This window comes from Electrophorus electricus, chromosome 16, assembly GCF_041902795.1.
Source record: "Electrophorus electricus isolate QZ-2024a chromosome 16, ASM4190279v1, whole genome shotgun sequence".
Taxonomy (NCBI): domain Eukaryota; kingdom Metazoa; phylum Chordata; class Actinopteri; order Gymnotiformes; family Gymnotidae; genus Electrophorus; species Electrophorus electricus.
In genome coordinates, this window is record NC_137512.1 from 8689678 (window position 1) to 8716120 (window position 26443).

Genomic DNA, 26443 nt, shown 5'->3' on the forward strand with positions numbered 1-26443 from the left:
TTATTTGATTATTGGTATTACACATTACACATTGTAACAATTACAGTTGTAACAATTAACTTCTCTCAAGTAGTATGAAAAGTCATTCAGCAGCATCCAGTACTAAATACTCGATGTCACAAAAGTTATCGAAAGTGTCAGTAGATCCATGAATTTGTACATTAAAAACCTATACAGAATATCTTTTAATGCTGGTTCAAGGAAGTATCAGAGAGAAGATAACAATACAGACCTAGGTCTCCGGACACACCAAAATTAATCTATCCTCAGTACTTGCCAATCATTGCAAAGCTCATTTGTTAATTTGATTTGTTCAATTGATGACCAATTATGTTCTGTAACATATAAACACTGCTGTCAGAATAATTAATATATAATATCTTAACCTCATTTTTTTTCTGTTGAAAATAAGCAATGCCTTGGCCTGGATGCATTGGGGTAGGCTTCAGGCCAAATGCATAGTCTGTCATAGCCCTTTTTGAGCTTCTGACCTCTCTGTTGCTCACAAAGACATTTGGTAGGTACCATGCATGTTAGCAGTAAACTTTAGACTAGTAAACTTAAAGTATCTCCCACGAAAAAAATAAATACCCTTCACCATTACTGTGGAGACCTAGGTCTGGCTATTTATTGCAGGCCTTTAGTCAAAGAATCCTTTCATCTCATCTTACAGAGAAGCCACACAGCCTGGACAATTGACTCATCTGAGACAGAGAACCAACATGGTCTGACAATACTGGAAGACTGTTGGGTATAAAGTGTCAAATTATTTATTTATTTATTTATTCTTGCTTGCTTTGGTCTACTTGTTTATTACAGCTCACACACCCACACCATGATTCTGATGGCAGCATTCATTGAAATTTGAAAATACAGATGGGACCACACAGAGTTCTTTACCTCTCTATTCCCTCTTGCTCTCTCTCTTTCTCTCTAATATACATACATTCTCTGGCTTTGTCTCTGTCTCTCCATGACTAAGAATGGGCTATATCACACATACACACATACACATACGATGAAGCAATAAACAGTGTAGTTGACTTGAAATCTTGCACATTTTGTTAGTCTCTAAGCCATACCTTCATAATTTATGGCCCCAAATATATTACAGCAGAGTTTTTGTTTACATTTTTTGAGTGTTCTCTCAGCACTCCATGACAAGCCAATGATCATCATGCCTGAAGTGTGGTCTCTTTGGAATCCCAGTCTATTGCTCCAGGTGGAACTAAGGCTATGGATGTTGCATGTTTTAAAAACAAATGTAAGGACTTGTAAATCTTTCACCTCTTCATACACTTCCTTTGTTCATCTTGTTCAATAAGTGATAGCACAAAGACTCAGCAGTGTATGTGTCAATTTTTCATACATACACATGCCTGTGTTATTTAACACAGTAAACAAATCAAATCATTCTTTAGATGCAGATGGGGTAATACACAGGCATGTGTATGTGTTATAAAAGGAAAGAGATCAATCCTCTCTGAAAGAACTTGAATGTTAATACACTGAGGCACACCTTGCAATTTACCTTCCCAGCCCTTAGCAGTGATGCCTGCCTGGCTGTGCCAGTCTGATAAAGAATATTAGTCCTTTCTTTCCTCCAATGATTTCTCTTCTTGCTGTTAGTAATGACTCATGGATCCAGCAGGGAGGTCAGCAGCATGCAGATTAAGGCATACATAAAAACCTAGTTGTTCATATCTGAGGAGAAAGAAAAGTGAGAAACACACAGAGCTTACTTCTTGGGTCTCCTATGTTGTTGATGCTTACATTTTAACATAGCAATCACTGCTTAACAGTAAACTTGTTTTTATTTACAATAAAGAAATTATTTAAGGTAGTACAGCATTAGTTTAGTGCAAGAAGGGCAATTAGCTTACTACACACTCACGTTAACTAAACATATTTTGTGTTCAATCTCTTTGCAAATGGGAAGTCTCAGCATAATTCTTTCATTATTGAGAGCATCCATCATTCACCACTTAACCTAAAGCACAGTGCAGTAAAGTTGAAAGTAATCCATCTCTATTAGTTTAATGACAATAATTGTAAATGTGCTGTGTAGAAAACAAAAAGAGGGAATAAAATACTTGAACTTTGAAAGAAAAAAAAGAAAAAGAATTCCCCAAATGTCACAGTGCATGAACTGCTGGAGGAGCAAGGTCATTCATTTAGTTCATTTGGAAATATTGTTATATAAAATGTCTTTTTTCCCTGAAAAAGATTTGGGGATTTTAATGAATGAAAACTATGGGGATTATTTTCTATGTCCTTTGAAATTTATATCACAAAGTCCTTTACATGATGCTGAAAAATCCAGACATTTTGCACAGGTATTGAGTGTCACACAGTACCTAACTGCTGAGATAGTGGAGGACAGCTCTTGAAGTCCCTTGGCGTTAGGTCCCATTGAAAGACAATCTGTATAGTCGAAGGACCAAAGAACAGTAACAATAAAAAGAGTATAATCATACAAATGTTTACTTTTTGAAGAAGTTTCTAGTTTGCTGAGGGCCATTTTACAGCAGCTAGCATATGCATTCTGCCCCTTTTCATTGTAAGTTAAAACAATATCCTAAACTAAAGGAAACAGCAATGGCTTTTAAACTGCCATGTGGTGGATTCTTTATCCCAATCAGAAATGCATAACTGGTTTCTCTTTAAGTTCATTCTGAGTGTGGAAAAATAACCCTATGCATTATTTATCAGATATTTTGTGCCTTTTATATTGCTGTAAGGCTTTCAGATTTGCATTTCTTTAACATGCCTTGGGGAGGTCCTTCAATCTCATGAAGAATAAATCTTAAAAATATGAAGTGATCAAACTCTAAGGTGTGGGAGTGGGAAAGCCTTGTGACCTTATGAAAGAGAAAATCCTCAAAAATGTAATTTTCCCATAAAGAGTATAGACATTGTTTTTCTGACAGTGGATATTATTATCACCAGACAATCAATTCTGTGACTGATCATTTTGGCAAATTTATATAAATAGAATGTAAACTGGGTTTCCAGTTGCTTCTTAACTAATTCTCAGTAATAGCAGGCTGATATGAACTCAGTTTTCAACCTAATTTTTATACTTTAGTAATGGCTACAGGTCATTCCATTGGCCAGCAAACCTCTGAACAATTTGCACATACACACTTTATACATTCTGTCCAGTACTGATAATTGACCCAGAGCTCCTTAAATGGACACTACTCTTTGAACAGACAAAATAATTTTTTATTTCAATTATTTTTTATTTTTATTTGGACTGTGGGTAGTCTTTACAAACCATAGTAAGGTATTATTAGTAAAAGCAGTTGGTGATTATAGCAACTTTTGACAAAAATGCTAAAGGTGACTTGTTTTTTCTTATAATTTATTTCTTATGATGTATTGCCCCCCGCACAAACAGGTGTGCAACCAGTAGTCTCAGATCTGAGACAAACACACACACACACACACACACACACACACACACACACACACACACACACACACACACACACACACAGAGACAGAGACAGAGAGACAGAATATTGATGATAGCCTGTATACCGATGTAAACACAAAATGAAATAAATATTACCGATCACTAATAAAAAAGCTGTGGATGATTTAAAATCGTTTACACCTTTACGTAATGAAAAAATGTTGACGGAAACGAATATTTATTTGCAAAGCGAACACTGCCCCCTCTTCAATACAGGCGCACGTCGGAGTAAAGGCATTGCCAAAGCATCGGTCCACGCTCAAAGTAAGCGGACTACTGCCTCCAACAGCATTGCGGCTTTAAGATGATGGAGGCAGTGAATATTATTGGAGGCTCCTCCCTCCGTGGTGATGTCAATCGGAGGTGGAGAGGTAGGCAGTACTAGGAGGCTGAGTTCATGCAATACAACTGAGACTTCTTGGGCTTGGGCTCCGCGCACAGCTACTGCACAACGAGTATATCAGACTGTGTAAGTGACGCTGCACCAAGGCACACTTTAATCTTACTTCGTTTGGAAACGCAATCACTAATCTGCCCATGTATAAATTTTCCTTAATTTTTTGTATATCTCTGTTTCATTCTGCCAAACAGTGAGGGTGATAGAGTTCTTATCTCTGTGTCATGTAATGTGTGAGACAGTCCAAATTCACTAAAATAGTTGCTCTGTTCCCCCGTGAGAGTTCTCTGTCTGAATGATGAGTCCCCACCACCTTTTTTCCATCCAGAAGTGATTTATATTGAGTAAACGATTTGGATCACCGATGTATTAGTGTGTGTGGAATTGAACCAGTTACCCAAGATATCTGAGAAGGAATTACACCGCTGCTTCGAAAAGTAAATAACAAATGTTTTCCACCGTTCGCTTATGGACCATAGACTTTTTATGGACAGGATCGTTTTCTTTAGTTGGATATCGACTCATCAGTACAACAAGGCTATTTAATTCTCGCCAGTGAAGAGGATTTTCTTTTCATTCTTCACTTCAGTCTGGTTCAAGGCACTTCATTTCCTAAAGCAGTGATGTTGCTACGTGACGGGAATTGAGTATTCTATCCTATATTCACTAAAAAGGTAGGACGTCTTTTCAGTGTTGATTTTGTGGTTATTTGGATTGAAATGTAACCAAGCGGAGTGCACAGGATTTTACCGCGCACTTCAGATAATGCCAAATCCCATGTCGGCGTATGAACCCTACGTGAGTCGCATTGAACACGTTCAGGCTATTCATGTACTTCCTAGTGTTGGTAAAATAAATGAAAAAACGCAAGGAGCCGTTGGGATGAACTGATGATTCGGGTATGTATGCTAGGCCACGGCGTGAATGTCTATTTAATAATTAATATTTTTTTAAACGAAATTCGAATCGGATATTCTAACCAAGTTCGATTAATTCAAAACCATGTCATGGACATTTAGAACATAGCATTTAATATGAGTTTACGAATATTCCATGCCGACTATCTCGAAAACCAACGATCCACAGTATATCTGTTTGGATAATATGTCACGTTTGTTTCGTTGGTTATGCTTAACATGATACATGAAGTATCAATAAAACAATCGATGCTACTGCTAATGTATCCCGAAAAACGGACCGATTTAGCAAGAAAGTTAAGAGTACCCCTGTTACGCACACGCCCACACTTGGACTGTACAGAATTTGTTCAAAAACTGTGGATGCCTTAACATTTTATAGCACCAGTATGACATCGTTACATAATCTATATGATGCACTGTGGACATAAATAAAGTACTGAGACAGTGGACTACCATCGACCTGTGATTTAACACAGTTTATTCGTCAAGAGCGAAGTGAATGATCCCTCTAGCTTTTTAAATGCCTAATTGATATGGCCTTCTGTGTGATACTTTGTTATTTAGCTCTAAACTACAGTCCGTTTCACTTGGAGAAGTCGTTAGTTTACAATAAGCAGAGATGCTTAAGACGCTTCATTTTCCAAATCGGCCGGTTGGGGGATTTTTCGGTAACGGCAGTCCTAATTTAGTCTTTAGCTAGTAGTTTTAAATGACATCGTTCCTTAGAGTTATACTGAATATGACGGAATATGATGTTTGCATAACTTTATACTTTCTTTGTACGCTAATTAAATTTCATACTTGGGTGTTTCTCACTTTGGTTTGGAGAGGGGTAATGGTAACAAGTCTTAAGGACTTTTTTTTTTAAACTAATAGCTATAAACATTACAAATAAATATACATACTCTTTATATGGTATAGGCATACCGATTTCAGATCTGCATTTTTACTGCATTTTACCCAGTGGTAACTGATTATTGTTTGGGGAGCGAATCAAACTTCAGTGGGCCTTTTATACTGAATCATATTTATCATTCCAGTGCTTCTGCACCTCTTGATTTGCTGCAGTAAAGAAAATATTAAACCAGTGACAGAACACAAATAAACAAGGTTTTTCAACTTTACACAAAACAAATTTTGTTGGGAGATATAGGTTTTTCAACCTAACAATATCTACTGAGCGTATATATTAAAAATGAATGTAGTTCTTCTATTAAACTTTCTAAAGTTTGACAGCTCCAAATCTGAAACCTTCATAAATGTTGCCTATGTAATGTAACCTCTTTTCAGTAGATACATAAATAAGTAAATTAATTAATGGAATAAAAAGTTCACATTTTCCTTATCCATGCATCTAGTGTGTAATAAATAAGCACACAGTATATATGAATATGAAATACTGGTCAATAATTTCACCAGTTTTTTTTTTTTTTTTCTGGTTTTGGATGGCATTTAAATGATTGTGTCTGGATTGCCTGGGGAATATGAATGCTCCTTCTGAATGACTGAAAAGAATGACCTAATTTTCATCTTGGAGAACTCAGAGTTTGTAATTGTCATCATCCTAGATACAATAAAGTGGCCCCATTAAATAAACAAATTACCATTACATTTGTCACAGTGCTCTTAGTTTTGTAAGTGGAATCATAAAGAGGAAATGTGCCCTAATACAGTTCAACTAAATTTTAGCGACCCTTAATTCATTAACGTATAATTATTGCTGAAATGTCCAAATGCTGCGTATTGTCAAGATGTACCAAAGCCCAAACATACCATTTTCATTGCTGAGTTGATAATGTAGTTGATGCTCGAATGTGGTGAAACTGTGGTAAAATGTGTTTGAGAAATGATGGCATATAGCTACATGATAGTGTTTAAATTTATAGTACATTACAATGTTATACAAATTTTTAGGACTATTCTTATTTTAATCATTAGAGTTCTAAGACCTAACTATGCTAGTTTTGATCTCATTCTCACCACTCTAGTGCCATCTATCGGCAGGTGATTTTTGGCATAGACAGTAGGAGTTTTGAACTAAATTCGTAGATAATAAGGGAAGGGGTAATGCAAATGCAACATTTTTTATTTTGTGTTTTCTATTTTATAGTTGGTGTAACCTTCTCTTTTCATGGATGTTATTCAAATTATTCTATATCTGGATTAGCCTATAGACAATAACAATAAGATGCTACTGTTGTTACTAAGGCACCAAAATACTTCATACAAGAAAAGTCACACACAGGAAAGAGAACAGTTTAAATTAAAACATTGCCATTTTTGAGTTCCCTTAAGAATTTTGTCCATTCTCATTGGAGTCTTTCCTTTTCCTTTATTGAGAACCTTTATTGAGTCTGAAAGACTTTAATGATAATAGTCATTTCACTTAGATGATACTTATATAAACAGAAAGTAATTTATTTTGCAGGGAGGGGCATTATGTGTGTCACAAAAGCAAAAGAACCTTGAAACCTCTCAGACTTTTTGGGCTTGAGGTTATTTCTTGTATTTACCAAATTATGTTTTGCATTCTTTGCACAACTAAAATCTGAAACAGATGTACATTACACATACCCACAGTAAATTGACTGATGGTGGTCTTAACAATTAAATAAAACATTTTGTTAAGCTTATTTATAGACCAAATTAGCACGGTCAAAAATTCTGACAGGGATTAATGGATCATCATAATGGACAAACATCCACACACTTTTCTCTTGGCTGGGTCTGAGTGTGAGTTATTTTGTCAGTGTCGTGACATGGCTCTTTGAATACATAATCATTGCTGATGGCAATAAATCGACTGCATTGCATTCACCACATCATCTTATCATTTTCAACTGACAAATTATTTAATGTGTTAATACCTTAATATTGATCATGCATGGGTCTTATGATTAGAATAGCAAACAACAAATCAATCTTGTGTTTTAATATGGTTATACTTTTTAAACTGACTTAATCTTTAAACTTTGCATGTCTGTTTTGTTTTTTTTTGTTTTTCTATCATTCCACAACTGTCCACTAGAAATTCAAAGCTGGTACTCATATGAGATTCATGGTGTGTTAAAAAAATAATGAAAAAAAAAGACATGCACAGCCTCAGTGGATTATAAGAATGACATCTTGACTAGAGAGAAGCGAGAGCATGTCCAGGAGACTGCTGAACATCTGGCAGGGGGCCTCATGCTGCTGATGGCAAGAGGTTGAGGGCAAACTCCAACAAGACATTTAAATGTCAAAGAAAAGCACAGACATGAGGGTCTCTGAAATCCATGAGGAGAACAGTACTTGACTGATAAAAATTAATGTGTTATATTAAGTGACATGCTTTAAGCACTTGTTCCAGATTACCTTCCATAAGCAACTTTAATAATTCAGTGAAACGCCTTCATGGTTTAATTACAATTATGATTTAGCCTCATTGTTATAATTTATGAATATGCACCCACTCCCAAGAATTTGTCACCCTTGGTCCATAGACAGTAGACACCTTTGATCCATACAGTCAATTATTCAAGAAAAAACTCCCATCGTAATGTAAGATGAAGCGCACTGGGAATGAAGAGATGTGCTCCTTCTTGACAGTTCAGCTCATAATAAAAACAGGCAGCTCAGTCTATCACATTGTCATGTAAAGCGATCCAGAGCTGGTGTGTTCCACAGCCCAGGCTCCAGAGAGAAAGGTGGCTTTTGCCTACTCTGTGGAATCTATGGTCCAGTGCTCAAAATAGATCACCGGAACCCAGTGGAAGTGGGAATATGTCCTCACTAACACTTGCACATGTAATTTCTCTCACCATGTTCTCCCAATACCTTGGAAAGAGTTTTTCTGAAGATTGAGAATGTTGAACTGCAAAGCCTTGCAAATCTATCTAAAGCATAGTTTTAAGAGAGCAAGTCCCAAAAGTAAAACTTAGTATAAAATGGCAATACATGTTTTGCAACAAGATAAACTGTCCTAAATATGGGGAAGAGTGACATGTGGGCTCCCTTGTGGACTTGTCTAATCCCAACTCCATGTCCCTGGATAGCAGAGCTTCTTACAAAATGCCAGACAGCACTCACTTTGAGCTGGTGCTTATTCTGTATACACTATTCTGTTCTATATATAAGTCATATAAGTTAAGCAGGGCTCATATTTACAATAATTTTGCATCTAATACTAGATTTGTGTAATTTGTGTATTTTATGCAAATAGGCAATCTGAGATTCATTGAATTTCTTCATTTGTATAACAAAGCTTGAAGGTGACAGTTATACACAGTATATTGAAAAATTCATCCCATGTCATCCTTAATGTAAGACTGAGCTACCTCAAAGAATCTAGATCATCTTTTCATCTTTTATTCACCACTCTGCATTGCACTTCTTAGTCAGTGAGTTTTTATTATGCATTGTTGGGTGCAGTCTTGGATTCCTTCAAGCTTATCACAGGACAGTAGGTGAATAGTAATTGTTAATTTTTGCATGCTAAAAAAGATTATACGAACTTCAAAGCAAAGCAAAACATGATCTCCTTGTTTTTCCAAAGGACAACACATAGCTACCAGTTTTCGAGGCAGTGTGAGGAATAAACCATTCATTGATCACTGTCATGTAAATCACATATGTGGTGCTCCACTGTCCAGCACAGCTTTAATGAGTCTCTCCAGAGGTCAACCACTTAATGTTGTCTGCGTGAAATGGAATATTTTCTGACAGCACAGACCTGAGCTATGACCACTTACTGTTGTCTGTGAGAAATGGAATATTTTCTGACAGCACAGACCTGAGCGATCCTCTGTTTGCAGTTCTTCCACATCAAAACAAGGTCTGTGATCCCTGTATATTTAAAGAAGTCATCATTTTGCAGAGGGCTGATGGAATCCTGATGGTAAATGTCATGGTAGGATCATCAACTTGATGAATTTTTGATCGGTGAAAGTCCAAGCCTAGAGTACTGTGTCTCTGGCAATAGATCATGAATGCTTGGAGCATTTTGTTCATTAGACATCCTTAAACATGATATGCAATAACTACAACAGTGTTATAAAGAATATATATTTACAACTTGTGCCCCCCACAATATGTTTTGAATATACTGTTATGAAATGTTCTGGGGGCAGGGGGATGTACAATGTATTCTCTTTGTTCCTGTCCCACTATCTCATATTAAAATTATTAATATGTTAAAGTTATATTTTAATATATCATTCCTTCAAAAAAGACTGCACAAGGGTCTGTCAGCTCTTGGGGCAGAGCTTTTTGGAGTCAAGCAAATTAACGATGCATAGATGGTACTTTTTAAACTTGCATATTGTTACCATTGCCTTGATTAAAAGAAAAGGAAAAAACAGTAGAATGGCTTTTCAATGTGCCTGGGGATACTGCAGAAATCACATTTTCATACAGAAATATCTCAGTATATGAAACTGTAAAATAACAATACTCAATTTTTTTAGGTGCCACACATCTTCCCCTTTTCCCACTAGTTTTCAATGACCTAGTTGAGCTGCTGGTGTGTAGTGAAGGCTTCAGCCCTCTGGCAACTTTTATTTATATAACTGCCTGACAGGATTGATGTAGTCATTGAACTGGCAACAAACACTGAAATGCTGATTCATATATCATGTCAGTTTTTTTTTTTTTAGAAATATGGCTTTGTTTTAGTCTGTGGGATAATTATGATAGTTTAAGTATTAGCTTTTTTTAATGCTCAAAAAACACATTATTGTGAATAACTGCACAGAATATTCAGACATTTTATATTTTAGGCTATGAATACACTATGGAGAAAACAGTATAGCTATGTATCTTAAAGCCATAGGCTTTATAAATGCTAGATCTTAAAAGCAGATCTGTTAGAGATTATTGTTCAAACTAAAGCAGCAACTGATTGTATATTTGTTTATTTCAGGTGGTTAACTAGTTTAAGTAGGTTGATTGTCAAAGTGAATCTATAACAACCCCTTAACCATACAGCCTGCATTTTATGGTGGGTGCCAAAGGTTAATTGTGTTGAACATCACTAAATGGTGTCCCATAGATTTAAGAAGCAAGCTTATTCCTCACTTGTTAAGATGTGAAAGGTCGGTTGGAAAATCCCAGGAAAGAAAATAATGCTAATTATCATCTAATGTGTAATTGTGTATTACATGGTAGTGGATACAACAATTATCTTTTCCCTTTCTGTTCTTATTACCACAGAAATTGCAGACCTTACAAGAAGAGATCTCCACCCACTCTGAGCATGGACTTGGCGAGTGATGCCCATACTCTGGTGCTTTTTCTCACCTGCCTGGCATCACTGTGCTGGGCCCAGGAGAAAGACTACACGGTGAAAGAGGAGCAGCCAGAGAACATGCACATTGGGAACCTGCGCAAAGACCTAGACCTGAGCCTGGACCCAAACATTAAACTGTCCTCAGCCCTGCAGTTCAAACCAGTCTACAAAACAGGTGATGTGCCTTTGGTTAGAGTTGAAGCAAGCACAGGGGAGATATTCACCACAGCTAATCGCATTGACCGTGAGAAGCTCTGCTCTGGAGTTTTTAGCGAGAAGCGCTGCTTCTATGAGATTGAGGTGGCTGTGCTGCCTGATGAGATCTTTCGACTGGTTAAAATCCGTTTTCTCATTGAAGACATCAATGACAATGCTCCGCTGTTCCAGTCTACTGTGATCAACATCTCTATCCCTGAGAATACAGCAATCAACAATCGCTATCCAGTACCATCTGCCTTTGACCCTGACGTGGGGATAAATGGAATCCAACACTATGAGCTCGTCAAGGTATAATAATCTCTTGTGATTAACTAACTGCCACTGACATTAAATGTATAGTTAATCGCTGTGGGGAAAAGAGCATGTGGTTTTTTTTTTATGGTTTTTTATGGTTAACTGTGGCAAGGATAGGAACAATATGCAGACCATGCATTTTCTCACAACTAATCGATGTTATATGAGAAACTAGTTCAATATTCACAGTGTCTTATTATAGTCTGCCTAAACTAGAAAGTAGGATAATGGAATGAATTCTTTTAAATTAAGTACAGGACCTAATATGTCACAGATGGATTTCATTTTGCGGATTTTGATTCTGCATATGGAATATAATACCAATCGAACATCCTGTACTAGCAACTCAGGTAATGGTAAATTTATTTTCATAAAGTGTATCATTTGTTTCTGCACAGCTAGTCAAAATACAATTTTTTATAATTACACTGAAGAAACAAATGTCAAGGAAATGTGCACTGAGATTTGATTAGGACTACAACACATTCTAAATGAATAAGTCAAATCTGTCATTAATGTATACAAGGGTAATTAGTACCTTTTCTTATGAGAATTTTACATTTACCTGACACTTTTATCCAAAGCAACCTACAATTATGACTGAGTGCAACTTGAGCAGTTGAGGGTCTTACACAGGGGCCCCCACAGTGGCAACTTGGCAGAGATGGGGCTTGAACCAGCAAGCATCCAACTTTTGCTACAAATCAAGTACCTTAACCACTAAACTCTTTCAGTTTGATTATCGAAGTGGTGTTATTGGTATGATGCAGTGCCGTTATATAGATTGTGCCATACCATGGATACCATGATGGGCTAAAAACTGGCAAACCAGAAACATCCCCAAACTGAAACAACTGAAACTGGCAAAAAAATAAGTTCCCTAGTTATATAAAAAACATTGAAAAAACACTTAAATTTTAGACTTACATTATATATATATATATATATATATATATATATATATATATATATATATATATATATATATATATATATATATATATATACACACACACACACACACACACACACACACACACACACACACACACACACACACCTGGAGAGACATTCTCATCCTCAGTATGGTTAAACTTGATTAGAATTATGGACCTCAGCAGAGCAGTTTCTGCATGTACAGAAAGAGGTCAGATATGATAGAGTGCTAGGGCTAACACCTCTTTGCCCATTGATAGTATGTCCTATGAAGAGGAAGCTGTGTTGAATACCATGGACAGGCTTTATTGCTACCCCAGTTTTAATTGTGGTGTCATATTAATTGTTCCATCAGCGTTTGTATTGCTGTGACACCTGGAGCAAGGAAGGAAAGCCATGCAATACCATGCATGGCTTTCCATTAGAAGAGATTTTATCACTTAAAGGGAGCCTTTTTACAAGTTTTGTCTATAGGTGTGTGGATCATATCAGGCTCAGGGGATGAAGACATTGACTTTTCTCTTGTGGGTTCTACCCCACACATTGTTATTTTCATTCCCCTATGTAAGCACTCTAACTCCATAGATACCTGTAATGCTGTTTTAATTTAGCATATTATGCTTTTGTTAATATTTTCTTCTTCTTATCTTTGGAATTGATCAATTTAATGTCAAACAAGGAATGACAACTAAGTGACAAGACTTTTTCAGTTCAAATGTATTGACTGTAGCGATGGCACGATGCCAGTTTTTCTGTACTGATCCTATACAGATATCTTTTATTTCAACAGTACCCAATTTTGATGCCGATCTTATTATATTTCATTTACAAATATAGCTATTCAGTTTTTTAGGTAAAAATTTTTGTTTGTTGAAGTTGTTTGGAATTTTTTTTATGTGTGCTGTATTATATGTTTTATTTCAACAGATATAATGCATGGATACACACACACACACACACACACACACACACTCGCTCTCTCTGTCTCTCTCTCCCCCTCTCTATCTCTCTGCTCTAACACCTGCCTCACTCACTGACTCCGGAGTGACTATAGTTCGCCAGCATATTTTTATGTCATTACTGAATGCAAATGTAATTCCACATCAACTGCCTTTGACAGTGGTGAATCACTGTTCTTCCCACTTCACACCTCACATACCCCAGGAAAGTGTGTACTATGGCAACCTGTTCTATGAGACTCTCTTCACTAGACCTCTGCTTGAAACTAATAGTACACTTATAAGATGATTATTGTTTCTAAAAAAAAAGTTATCTTAAATTAGCTTACTCTGCAGCTTCTTATTAAAATTTTCCAGTCTGCCTTAAAATTCAGCAGGTATAGTGGCAGTTTGTCTGTTTTATACATGTTTGTGTACTAAAGCCATGGTAATTAACTTAGAGAAGGTAGAGATTTTTTTTTTTCCTTTAGAGAAGGAGTGGGCTTTACTTTCTCTCAGGTATTCTTTGTCCTCTCTGGTTCCATTTCTGTTAGTTTTCTGGTGCTCATTCTTGTTTCCCCTACCATGGTCTTTCTTTACTTCACTGGCAAATTGGAATGAATAAACGGATTAATAAATAAATCACTGCTAGTCCTGGATTGGTGGCAGTGAACAGTACTAAAACGCTATTTTGTCTCATTTAAATGCTCGTTTAAATGCTCTCACTGTTGCCCCACCCAGATTACATGATCATAATGCAAGTCATCACATGTGTGAGGGTGCATGGATATTTGCATTTGAATATGTTTCAATTGTAAATGTGAAGAAACTTCTACAGTTTAATTACAGCTGTGCATAAACTTCACTCAAACTAACCCGGCTATTATCACATGATATGCAGTATGCTGCTGCAAATGTGGATGTGCTATTTTCAAGATGGATTTGTGACCATATTGGATAATTCTCCTTAAAAGTTTCTCTCCCAATATCCAATCCAGCATTTTTTTGCAGATATAGAACTGATGCCATCTCTAATTGATTATAATGACTGCATTTGAGTGTAATTAATTTCTATTTTTTGAATATAATTATCTTCTAAAGCTAGTTCTGCAAGTCCTGCAAAGATGTGTTTGATAGTTGTGAGAAAAAGCTATCAAATAGGATAACTATGGCTAGTCAATGAAATGTAATGTTTTGAGTTTCCTAAACCCTGGGTAGTCAACATGAATAAATGTAAAACATATCTGAAGTTCCAGGGTAGATTGATATTGCTGACTAATTTCTATTAGTGTTCTAGACAGAACTGGTCAGTGGAGGAACAGAGGAAGCTTCCAGCCATATTGCTCATTGTTTCATTTGATTCCAGAATTAATTACTGGCTGGTTTTTGGCTGAGAACTTGGTTTAGAATTGGTCCAAGGAGATGTGTTCTGGTTTCAGCCAAATGATTTAAATCTGATCACACCCAGTAGCAAAAGAGACAGAATAAGACCATGTTCAGGGCTTGAGAAATAGAATATTTAAATCTTCATAGCCTCTTTCATTAGTCTATACTGGAAAACCACAGTATATTCAGTGCATTTATATATGCAAGGGCTTATGCACATATACTGTATATAGACTTTCAGTCAGTGTTGACATCATACAGTCATTTTATTGGTTTACAATGCTAGATACTTAACCTAGTCTGCATTCTTAGTGTGGAAAAATATATGTAAGCTGAAACCAGTTAAAACTGAAATAGCAATAAAATCCCATCCTGAGAAAATGCTGTCATTAGGTTATTTGTCCTGATAGTACTGGGATCCATTACAACCTGCCTTGCATATAACTTATTGCATATAGGAAAACTGGTACCATTTTCAGTGTCTTTGATGTTATCTACTGTAAGTCAGTTCTTCAAAAGAAGCAGATTTAACTCATATATTTCTCATAATAAGATGCAGGTCAATGAGTATAAATATGCAGCCAGTGTACATATTTCTTTCATATGATTGTCACGTCCCTTGGGCTAGTCATTCATGCTTATTTGACTCTTTCTTAGCCTGCATGAATGTAATCAAAATCCCCAAGTCTCATTTCATATGAGCCAGACTTGTACATAAGTGATGATTGATAACTCTTACAGCCTTTGGAAACAGAAAAATATAACTCATTATATCCTTTGTGTATTTTCTGCAGTTGCCTGTGTTAAAGAAAACCAAACATAGACATCTAGTCAAAAAGATCTTATCTTCACATAGCTCATAACCCCAGGTAACAGTGGATATTTTACAAAGTCATAACTACATAAAGAAATACATATTTACTTTTTATTATAAATAAGCATAGAAAAACAACAAAAAGATTTGCAAACAATGGGGAAAATCTGTTGTAAATAACATGCATTTAATGCAGTTAATTTGAAGGTAATGGGTACACATTTAATGTTAATTATTTTTAGGATTCCAAAATTAGCAGTAACACTATAGTCTGTGCCAAGAATGACCGAAGGAAATATGGTACGTGTTTCTGAAGTACATAAAAGCCTAATTTTGTAAATACTATGTATGTTGCCCTATGGCCTAAGAAAGTTGCCAGTAAACTGCAGTTTGTTGTTGTCATACCAAATTAGTCAACTCGACCCTTTACATGGGAAGTGCATACATCTTATTAATCTTTGAAATATGTGCCTAGACAGAGTAATCTTTCCCTGCATTATGTATACCATGAGACTTATCTCTTAGGGAAGATGCTTTTCTTGTTTTACCATGAACATATTTCTGACAGAATGGTGTTCAGAGTGCCTCATTGTTTCTCAGAGGTGTTTGACTCTCTTTGAAACCCATTTTTTTTCTTTCCTGCTATACCTCAGAAGGATGTTACCAACTATGTTACCAATTTTAAGATGCTCTGTGTAGCCTGATCTGTAATCGTAAATATTAGTGCTAGTTTTGAAGAGAAAGCAATTACTTTGAACAGTCAAAGCTGGGTTCTCGTGGGGATTATATATGTATTTTTTTCCTTGGTTATTACTTTTGCTTAGATTTAGCCCTCATTGGAAGAAAATCCTTTATTAATATGTGAGCTTTTTGCTCTAATCTAGGGTAGTCTTGTAGCACATTTAAAGTAGATCTTATTTTGACCTTCCTTTTTAAATGACTCTTAAAATATGAACTTGAAATTGGGTAATTTCTCCTTCCTATATAAATAAAATAAATAATAAAGTTAAACTAGAATCTCATTTTGGGTACAGCATAGCAGAGTACTTTGGAGGGGGAATAGGGCTACATCCTCAGTTTAATTAAACTACCACTATGAGGCTGGCCAATGTACCTTTGTGACCTGATCTCATCCATTTGTTTTGTACTCCAGTGTCACTGCATTTGAATATCAAAGTGGGCACTTTTGTCTGAATAACCCATTAAAAAAAAAAAAGTAAAATAAACATCTTGAAGAAGAATTTAGGAATTGTAAACTATACCCAAAAAAGTACAGGCCTTCCTATAGTGACTATATAACAGGCCTTCTTCTACTGATTGGTACATTCATTTCTATATAGACAGCCAAAGTTTAATGTCACCTAAATTCCCTTTCAAATTATTTTTTGGCACCTTTGTTTAAAATTTTGAACTTATTTAACTTCAAAAGAAAATGGCACAGGATGAAATATGCAGAGGAGTGGATGCTTCATAGGAATATGGATAACCTGTGTGCAGGAGCTAGAGTGTGCATAAGGTTTTAGTTTATAAGTGAATCATATACCCTGGTTGTTTTTCTCATGTCAATACTCATATTTTTTAATAGTATTAAAGAACTTTAAACTTTAAAGGTTTGGTGGTGCATCTTCAATAAACATATATTTAAAGTCAATAAACTACACCTCTTTAAATGTATTTGGAAAATGATTTCAAGCAGCACAAAATAAAACATCTTTTCTATAGCACATAAAAAAAATCACAGCACATTTCTTTTCTCTTTTTCAGAGTGTAAGTGAATTTGGTCTGGACATCATTGAGACTCCAGAAGGAGACAAGTGGCCACAGCTCATAGTACAGCAGAACCTGGATCGAGAAACCAAGGACACCTTTGTGATGAAGATAAAAGTGGAAGATGGCGGTACGCCTCCAAAGTCCAGCACTGCTATCTTGCAGGTTACCGTCTCAGATGTGAATGACAATCGTCCGGTGTTCAAGGACAATGAAGTGGAGGTGAATGTGCTTGAGAATGCCCCTATGGGGACATCAGTCACACAACTCCATGCTACTGACGCTGATCTGGGATCCAATGCTCAGATCCACTTTTCCTTAAGCAACCAAATCTCCCCAGCCAGCAAACGGCACTTTGCAATTGACAGCTTTTCTGGATTGATCACCATCAAGCAACCACTGGACAGAGAGTCTAACCCAGTTCACAAGCTGATTGTCCTGGCCAATGATGGTAGTGCTACCCCTTCAAGAGCTACTGTGCTAATAAATGTAACGGATGTTAATGACAACGTCCCTTTCATAGATACTCGGTATATAATGAACCCTGTTAATGGCACTGTATTGTTATCTGAAAATGCCCCTCTAAACACAAAAATAGCTCTAATTACTGTGACTGACAGAGATGCTGACCTTAATGGTAAAGTGACTTGTTACACAGATCATGACGTACCCTTTCGGTTGAAGCCAGTTTTTAACAACCAGTTCTTGCTGGAAACTGCAGCCCCCTTAGATTATGAGACTACTCGAGAGTATGCAATTAGGATTGTTGCATCGGATTCAGGAAAACCTCCTTTGAACACTTCAGCAATGGTCCTCATTAAAATCAAGGATGAAAATGACAATGGCCCAGTTTTCCCTCAACCAGAGATTCAGCTGTCTATCCCAGAGAACAATGATCCTGGAACACAGCTGATAAAACTCAGTGCCACAGATGCAGACAGTGGTTCTAATGCACTTATTCTTTATACTCTTGGCTCTGATGCACCTGATGGGTTTAACATTGACCTGCGGTCTGGTATCCTCTCTGTTAGCAAGAGGCTAGATAGAGAAAAACAAGAAAAATATTCATTCACAGTTATTGCCAGAGACAATGGCTCTAATCCTCTGCAAAGTAATGTCACAGTGAAGCTAATTGTCCAGGACCAAAATGACAACAGCCCAGCTTTCACACATCCAGAGTACAATTTCTATGTGCCTGAGAATTTGCCTTTGTATGGCACAGTTGGCTTGATTACAGTTACAGATGCAGATGCTTCTGATAATGCGGTGATCACCCTCTCAATCATAAATGGAAAGGAACATTTTATTATTGACCCCAAAACTGGGGTGATCAAACCAAATATTACATTTGACAGGGAGCAGCAAAGTTCCTATACCTTTGTAGTCAAGGCTGTGGATGGAGGAGTAATTCAAACAACTTCATATGCCAAGGTAACCATAAATGTTGTTGATGTCAATGACAATCGGCCTGTGTTTGTTATCCCGTCCTCCAATTACTCCTATGACCTAGTCCCTTTTACAACCAGCCCTGGCTCTGTGGTCACCAGAGTGTTTGCCATTGATAATGATACTGGCATGAATGCAGAGCTGCAATACAGCATTATAGGGGGGTCACCAAGAGGACTATTTGCTATTGAAAAACATACAGGAAACATTACCCTGCAAGAGAAGTTTGTTAATGCTGATCAAGGCCTTCATAGGTTGGTGGTGAAAGTCAAAGATTTGGGACAGCCAGAATCCTTGCATGCAATAGCCCTTGTTCACTTGTTTGTGAATGATACCATCTCCAATGCCACATTCATTCAGGAGCAGGTTCGCAAAAGCATGGAGACCCCTTTGGACAGAACTGTTGGGAACAATGATGTAATCCCTCAGACCAATGGCTATGTAATTGTTGTGATAGCCATAATTGCTGGAACTATGACAGTCATCTTAGTTATTTTTGTGACTGCTTTGGTACGTTGTAGACAGACACCCAGGCATAAAGTTGTTCAGAAGGGGAAGCAGAGTGGTGAGTGGGTATCACCAAACCAGGAAGGCCGTCAAATCAAAAAGAAAAAGAAGAAAAAGAAGAGATCCCCAAAGAGCTTGCTGCTTAACTTTGTGACTATTGAAGAATCTAAGTCTGAAGACCCTACCCATGAGCACATCAATGGAACTTTAGACCTCCCAGTTGAACTTGAGGAGCAGACAATGGGGAAGTATAACTGGGCCACTACACCAACCACTTTTAAACCTGACAGTCCTGACTTAGCCAAGCATTACAAGTCAGCTTCTCCCCAGCCTACCTTTCAGATCAAACCAGAGACCCCAGTGGCTCCTAAGAAGCACCATGTGATTCAGGAGCTCCCCTTGGACAACACATTCGTAGTTGGCTGTGACTCACTCTCCAAGTGCTCCTCCAGTAGCTCCGATCCCTACAGTGTCTCAGAGTGCAGCTGTCAAGGGAGCTTCAAGACACCTGGGCAAATCCACACCCGACAGGTAATTCACAAGTTCCTTTTTAACCCACTTCACTGCTCCTGCTCATCCACCTTGTCCTTAAGCTCTTCTTTTGGAATAACTCTGGGTGCAGGGTGGCAGGGGTATGGGCAGAGATTCAACCACACAAAAACTCAAACATGCATGAGCACCCATTAGCTATGACTATTGAGAAAGCTTTAAAAAATCTTACCCCTGATGATAAGGCATCTGTTGCATTTTTTGTGCTTGTAGACATAAATCAGGACAAACATTTCACTTCTAGACAAATATACAGAGACAGAAGATGCTGAAAAATACTGAGTAATTCATTAAAGGCTGAGAGCCTTTAAGAAAAAAAAAGATTTGATTATGTTATTCTGTGAATGTATTTTGTTTTTCTAGAGGATAATTGCATTCTGAATAGTAATTATTACACAAATGAGCCAAAAAAGGAACAAATGAGAGAAGTCCATCTTTAAAAACTGAGATTACAATACTGAGATTGGCAATCAAGCATGCTTGACAGCAAACCAGACAAGACAGAGTTGCATACCATAGGCACAGCTGAACAGATGCACAAGGCTGAAACAACTGTTTTCCAAAGAGCCAAAGGTTGTAAAGCTGTGCAGGGAATCTGATTATATTTTCACTACAATTCAGAATGCACTCTTTTGTCTCAGTGGGATATCACCAGCATTAATGAGAATTACGTTTATTTGAATAATGTGCTTATAATGTGCTTTATCTTTTGATTCCAGCCAAATATACTAAATACAAAATGGTTAATAAATGTAAAAAGCATACCAGGGAAATAAGTTGAAATCTTAGGTGGAAGGAGATGTGGCTTTGTAGCGATAGGTCTAGCATTCAGAGATGAAGACTGAGCTATGCAATTGTGGGTCAGAGAGATCAAGGTGAAGACAGAGCTTTGGGACCTAGAGACTTAAATAGAAGAAGCAGATTCACTATTAGCTTTTAGCACTATCCATTTTCCCCTGTCAGCCACTTGCTTCTTTAATGACCAGACTGGGACTCTCTGTTGTATTCACTCATTTCAAAGCCATCTTCTTGGCCAGACTGTGTAATATTGTTTGTTCTTTATTGTAGTAATTTCAGAATCCCAGACTTGTGAAAGGCAGTTGAGATCAAACATCTAGCTGTTTTACTTGTCCTCCTGAGTGCTCCTATCAGTATTTTTACTTTATTACATGTTTGAGGATGTTGGTTATTCAAGACACTAAAAGATGCTGTTTTGTATTTGCTACTGTAATTCTCATAGCTTTTTCTTCTTAAACGTATGTCCTTAATGCAGAAAATTCCTCTCCGTATATGTGTTGCAAATTAGAGTATATCCACTCAGATATAGTGCACGATGATTTAAGGTGACACCCACACGTAGCTGATAGCCCCTTTTTGCCATCAGCCCTTTCTTTCAAGATGCAGCTGAAAGCAATGTTCTGCCATGGTGCATTATACGTAAGCCTTCTTACATGGTCAGATGATAAAAGAACACAGTCTTTCTTCATAGTTTATTATTTCTTTAGACATGTTGTTATACTTTACGGTTCAGGTTCATTATATTGTGAAACATTCAAAACATTTGTTTAAGGTCTTAAAATATTACATCAGATTTTACCAGAACGTGTTTGTGATACACAGACCTAAAAAAGTACCTGGACCAGATTCCATTTCCCTGATTTAGCTCTAAAGCTGCTAAATTTATTTCATACTCCACACTGAGTTTAATGGCATGTTTCTAGGGGAGAATGTTTTCTCTCTTGTGTACATCTTAAGGACATCCAGTATGCCATTGTTTCCTTATTCCTTTTTTCCATCATGAACCATTCAGGGTTTGCCTTAAGAAAATGCTTAGGCTGAGGAGGCCATGGCAGAGTACAAATAATTAGCATTCTTCTTTAAGCGTATGTATGAGAATTTAAGTTACTGGAGCGGCTTCCTGATTCAATGCCTTCTTGTGTGCTGAATCCTTAATTAATGTTTTGCAGCCCAGTCATGTCATTGTTACCACTGTAATTAAAATGGAGAAATTGTTTTGCCAGTGGTACACAAAATACTGCTCACTTATAGCTTTCCATCCGTTATCCACATGTTTGCCAAGCGATTATATTTTTCAGACAAAGCTACCTATGCTAACACACCTGATGATAAACTTGTATAACCTGCAAATTTGTTTTACATACTAAACATGTCCTTTAAATGAAATAAACTTATCCAACACTGGTATAGTGGCACATCACTTTGATGGTGCAAAAATGAGCTAGCAGAAACTGAACCCAATACAATGATTGACCAGAACCAAAAAGCAAACTGATATATTTCTTTAATATATATATTTGTGTGTGTGTGTGTGTGTGTGTGTGTGTGTATATATATATATATATATATATATATATATATATATATATATATATATATATATATATATATATATATATATATAGACATATATCTCAGAGAATGGGTAGCTGGGAAATATTATAAAACTATAATAAAAGTAACACAAAAAGTTTCAACTCATGAAATTATTCATATAGGTTACTATGGCTATGTTCACATTACTAGCCACATTGTTAAATTCCAATTTTTTGGTCAGATCGGATTTGCCTGTCTTTGATGGTTCATAGATTTGTTCTCTGAAATGTCATGCATGCACAAATTGATATGTTTTTGCATGAATCACCTACATCACCACCAAAATAAATGTCCTATTTGTGAGACTCATAGTATTAAAAGTAGTACAATGGACACTAATATCTCAAACTGACAAACTGTTTTTCAGCTGATCCAGTTAAGAAGTCAAAAGAAAATGCCAGACATTTTCGATGCTACTGCTGTCATTGTTTTGCTCTCAATTGTTATTTTACTGGTACTGGCTGGTGACAACAGTGCTAAGGAATAGATTATAGGTAAAAATGTCTATAGGTAAAAAAGCCACGAGTTCCAATCTGACCGTACTCATTCATGTCGCATGCCTAATTTGAAAAGATAAGATTTGTATGTCCAAACAACACAAAAAACTGAGAATGGTACTAATCAAAACTGTGCATTAGTATGGCTGCAGGGACTCACTGCTGTGTGCATGCCTACATGTCCCTTCTGGTCATATTTTTGAAGGGTTCTGTAATGTAAATATAAATCTATTAGCAAAATGACAGGAAATCTGATGAATGAAATTTATGATTTCCATTACAGGGGTTGGCCATATATGTATATATATATATATATATATATATATATATATATATATATATATATATATATATATATATATATAATAAAGATAGATAGCTAGATTGATATTCAAAATTGTAGTAAAGTCACGGTATGGCCCCTCCTCGCTAACGTCTCCCTCTGTGTGTGCATTTATCCATATGGCCACGCCCTCCGTGTGTTTCACACCTGCTTCACGTTATGTGTTGTTATTGTGTGAGTATATAAGTCTTTTGTTTAAATGTGAAAATTGTCTGTGTTTAACCATACGATAGCCTGCGAGCTATGTCATCCTTGTTATTTGTGCGATGTTTCACACGACTCATCCTTGCATCCTGCTCTGCCTCCATGCAATACAGAATCATGGGCAGTGGTAGCTCAGTGGTTAAGCTGCCTTGTATTTGGAAAATTGCTGGTTCAAGCCCTGCCACTGTTGGGCCCCTGAGCAAGGCCCTTAACCCTCAAGTTGTGCACAGTTATAGTTGTAAGTCATTTTAGATAAAAGCATCAGCTAAATGCTGTAAATGTAAACACTGACCACAGAAGGATGCCAGAAAAGAGGAGCAAGAAGGAGAAAAAGGGGAGGAAAGTGTGTGACTGTTCCTCCCCAGCCCTTATGGGGAAACACCCCATAATCCTGGGTACTCTCCACACTGGTACAACAGGGGAGAGTGCTCCTTGAAATTTTTTGGGGGGCCCTGAGAGTAGTACAGGGTCAGACTCGGCAGAATTCTACAGACCCTAGATGGGCTACCAGAACTGGTATGATGGTGACCAGTTTCCAGGGTCGGAGTCCGTGGGGTCCTATTATCCATACTGGGACCTGTGTGTGTGTGCGTGTGTGTGTGTTCGTTTGTCTATATGGCCACGCCCTCTGTGTGTTTCACACCTGCTCCTCATTGTGTGTTTTTAGTGTGTGAGTATATAAGTCTTTTGTTTAAATGTGAACATTGTCGGTGTTTAACCACATGATAATCTGCGAGCTATGTTGTCCTTGTTATTTGTGCGAATAAACGTGTGATTGTGACACTGGCCCGAGTGTCACAGAACATGACGCACAGACCCCCTCGACGCTTAGAGACATTTAATAACATAGAACATACAAGACAACGCTGGCTCTCACACAAAACACAAACGGTGAACATTCTTACATTTATGATGTGAACATTAATAACGCTGACAAAGACTAATCAGTAACAGTGATTCTACAAAACATTTAACTACATAAACAACTACAATGACCCACACACTAACTGGGGTTTAAATAGACATACAAACACATTACAATTAACCCAATGCAGGTGTGTGTCCTTATGGAGGGCACGGCCACAAACAAACGTTGTTCCCCACGCGGAGGGCCGTACCACGTGACTCATGGGGGGAGCATTTCATGACAGTCATTGTGTATCACACAACTCGCCCCCACATCCTGCTCTGCCTCCATGCGTTACAACACAAGGTTTGGCAGCAATGAAGTTGGGAATCTCAAAGAAAAATAACTGATCTGCACTTTAGAACCTGGTGGAATTTATGTTATTATTTTGCAAACCTACCATCATCAATTGACTTTGTTGTTTTTTCTTAAAGAAGTAAGCAAAAGAATAAACTGAACATGTAGCTATTGTGTAGTTTATTGAGATTCTATTGTATTGCAGTCATTATACTAATGCTATGTCTATTTTGAATGTTTTGTATTAGGTGGTTTAGAGACTTAGAGATTTAGTACATTTAGGCCCCTGCTATGGAGGAAAACAGCTCTGCATTTTCCATTGATTTGCATTGTGCACTTATCTTTATTGATTTTAAACCTAAATTCCCAATAAGATGTTGCATGTTGCAAATAAAATTAAAAACCCTGATTTAAGGTTTGACATGATTTCAAGTTGCAAAACAATGCCAAGAAGAGACCACTGGTGGCTTAAAGCGATCAACAGACAGGAGGGTTGCCATAACCAAGGGCAGTGGTAGCTCAGTGGTTAAGGTACTTGATTTGTAATCATTTGTTTGCTGGCTCAAGCCCCACCATTAGTTGCTATGGACAAAGACCTTAACTCTCAATTGCTAAAGTTGTACTTGGTCATGATTGTAAGTTTCTTTGGATAAAAGCATCAGCTAAGTGCTGTTATAGGGACTGTGTGATCTGGATTGCGTGCTGACAATTTGTGTCAGATAGGTTGAAAAGTTAGCTAATTAATTCTGTGAGTATTTTTTACTTAAATAAAGAGCTGATGGAGAATAACATTATAATCAGGATTTGTTTTTAACATTTAGATACCAACCACTGGCTCATGTGTATTGACAAGTTCATACCTATTGACATATTGATAATTGTGCTAATAATAGCCTAGTAGTAGGCTCTAGACTTGAGCATTTTGATAACAGTGTTAGCTAACAATGGCTATCTAGCTAGATGAAGTATTGACTAATGCAGCCTACCTGTTGATTCACTCTGGTAATGACACAAGTCAAAATAAGATGGTCACTTTGTGGGGTCATTTTCCACTCTAATTTTGGGATATAAAGGGACACCAAGGGAGTCCCATCGGATTTAGTGGAAGGGTACTGAAATAGGCTGGTGTGGATATTTAGTGTTAAAGACACAGTGTCAACCAGTTTCCTATTTACTCCCATTTAAACTTCATGGAATGTTTTCCCTCTGGTGACATGATACACTGTCTTTATAAAGGGTATGGAACATAGCTGCATTTATTAGCAGAAAGGGTGAAACCAGGAATGAAACAAGCAATTATCTGCTTAAATTAATGCAGTTTGACTTGAGAGCTATCCATCCGAATTACCAAAAAAGCAATTCTTCATGGACATCAATGTATAGGCAGAAATCAGGTTTTAATTTCAATCTGGAAGCTGGTGATGTACACTAAGCAAATCCTACAAAAGCTCAGTCTGGTAATACTACAAGGCAGTATTTGTTAGTGACAAGAATGCTGTATTTGAACAGGTTTGAACAAGAACAATAACCTATCTAGGCGTAATTTGTTGTAGTAGGCCTACTGTTACTGCCATTCTTTAATGTTGGTTTGTTCTGAGTCAAAGTTCAAAATCTACAAAGTTATCTGGCTAGCTGTTTAACTGGGTTTGTCTTCTCTTTTCTATACCTATCAGTGGTCTGTAAAAAATATTCTTGTTGAATCTATTTGTGCAGTCAGTCACACAACAGCTCATTTCTTATTTTAGCTGTTTTTTTGTTTTTGTTTTTGTTTCCATGGCATTCACATTAAACACTAACAGTGCCATTCAGTGGTCTTAACTGCAGTGTCTGACCAACTCTGATATCAGGTGCATATCCTCAGAGCCAGTTTGTAAGGAGCATG

At 37.0% G+C, this 26443-nt stretch overlaps 1 protein-coding gene across 1 annotated transcript in view; it reads left to right on the plus strand.

Annotated features, from left to right (window-relative positions):
• The first annotated feature begins 3899 nt into the window (after positions 1 to 3899).
• pcdh11 (protocadherin 11) overlaps positions 3900 to 26443 on the plus strand; it is a 164388-nt gene continuing 141844 nt past the window's right edge. Inside the window, exons 1-3 of the mRNA XM_081699023.1 lie at positions 3900 to 3950; positions 10988 to 11570; positions 17415 to 19901. Of these exons, the coding sequence (XP_081555149.1) occupies positions 11031 to 11570; positions 17415 to 19901 (3027 nt within the window). The 5' untranslated portion in view covers positions 3900 to 3950; positions 10988 to 11030. The remainder of the gene's footprint in view (positions 3951 to 10987; positions 11571 to 17414; positions 19902 to 26443) is intronic.